General features: G+C 30.9%; 1 protein-coding gene across 2 annotated transcripts in view; it reads right to left on the reverse strand.

The window, feature by feature from the left end:
- Positions 1-90: 90 nt before the first annotated feature.
- The window catches only part of LOC119590593 (transcription initiation factor IIB-like), an 18,232-nt gene continuing 16,760 nt past the window's right edge, over positions 91-1,562 (reverse strand). For both annotated transcript variants that reach the window (XM_037939269.1, XM_037939268.1), the window contains exon 7: positions 91-1,413. In XM_037939269.1, the coding sequence (XP_037795197.1) occupies positions 1,252-1,413 (162 nt within the window). In that variant the 3' untranslated portion in view covers positions 91-1,251. The remainder of the gene's footprint in view (positions 1,414-1,562) is intronic.

Raw genomic sequence — 1,562 nt, forward strand, 5'->3', positions numbered from 1 at the left:
AAAGCAATAAGAACAACAAATCATAACAGTACTAACACAAAAAAGAAACAATTACCAATAATAATAAATACAAATCATCATAAGAGTTAATTGTCAAAAAAGTATTTATTTTGTACTTTCTTTTCATCTACATTGCCCATTAACCTACAGACATTCAGAGGGTTAACTTACTTCTAAATACATTTGATACTGACCAAGGCATGCTGCAATAGTTATTCCTACTTACACAAGGTATAAATCCCAAGGGCCCATGGTGATTCTAACCTTTCTTTGACTGTTAACCCGACAAAATTTTTCCTTCTTCAGACACATGAATGAATTGTTTCCTTTGTTTGTATTTTAGCAGCCTACTTTTAAAAAAAAGAAAAAATAAGATATTCTTTCTTAATCTCAAACTGTGAAGATAAACTTAACTGGGAAAAAAAAATATATGATAAAACCCCAAATAACAATACGCTTATATATCACACTAAGTGTTTCTGCATCCACACATGTGAGAAATTCCTGTTATCAATCATTACACAAGTTCCTTTCTAGGCTATATAAAATAATTCTATTTCAGTACTTTCCCTTCAAAAAAACAATCCATCAAATGTTACATACATGTTAATAAATTTTTAACCCTCAGTATACATCAATAATCTTGTATACATTAATGTATACATAAATTTTCTGAAGTTTTTCTTTTCTTATTTTTTTTAACCCCCTCTTCTTTTTTTTCACAATTCACTCTGTCTTTCATTTTGTGATCAGTTAAAATGATTTCTCAGTAATCAGTAAGGTTACACAACATAAAAAGATTTCCTTTTTTCTGGTTTTGCTTTTTGTTATTTTTTTACACTTTTTAGAAAACACAAAAGAAAATAAACTTTGAATGTTAACTTTTATCTATTAAAATTGCTAATAAGCAAGGAATCTCCTGACAATTTACAAAGAATATCATTTCGTGTTTTCATAAAGCAATAAAAGATATACAATATATTTGATTTTCAAGAGTAAACCTCATGGCATTCTTAAAAATCTCTGCCTCATCCACATCACTTTCTTACCCCTTCAGTTTTAATGAGTATTAATTGCCTTCTTGCTACTATGTCAATCCTCTCAAGAAACTCATTAACTTAAGAACCTAACAGGGGGTAAAAAATCAAAATAAAAAACTTCCAAGGTACTTATTCCTATAAAATGGGGGTCAAACCCACTATATGTAAATGTTAATGACATCTCCAAAGAGCTCCTCTGTAAACACGAACTCTATAACTGTGGCAGCTGCTCCACAGGTGTATAGAACTTGAAGTCTTCTGGGAAAAGCTCCTTTGCTCTTGGGTACATAAGCTTGTATGACTGTCTGATGGTGACATCTGCAACACCAGCAATATCACCAATTTCTTTCTGAGTTCGCTTGTCCTCGGAAGCCTGAGAATGTTAAAAGAATATGTATTAAATTTCATTGATACTGAACAACATATTCTACTAATCTATATATAAAGACTATTTTATACTGTGACCCTGGTTTCGGCATTATGAAGTGCCAGTGGAATATACTGTGACGCCATCTTATTTTG

The sequence above is a fragment of the Penaeus monodon genome, chromosome 27 (assembly GCF_015228065.2).
Source record: "Penaeus monodon isolate SGIC_2016 chromosome 27, NSTDA_Pmon_1, whole genome shotgun sequence".
Lineage (NCBI taxonomy): Eukaryota > Metazoa > Arthropoda > Malacostraca > Decapoda > Penaeidae > Penaeus > Penaeus monodon.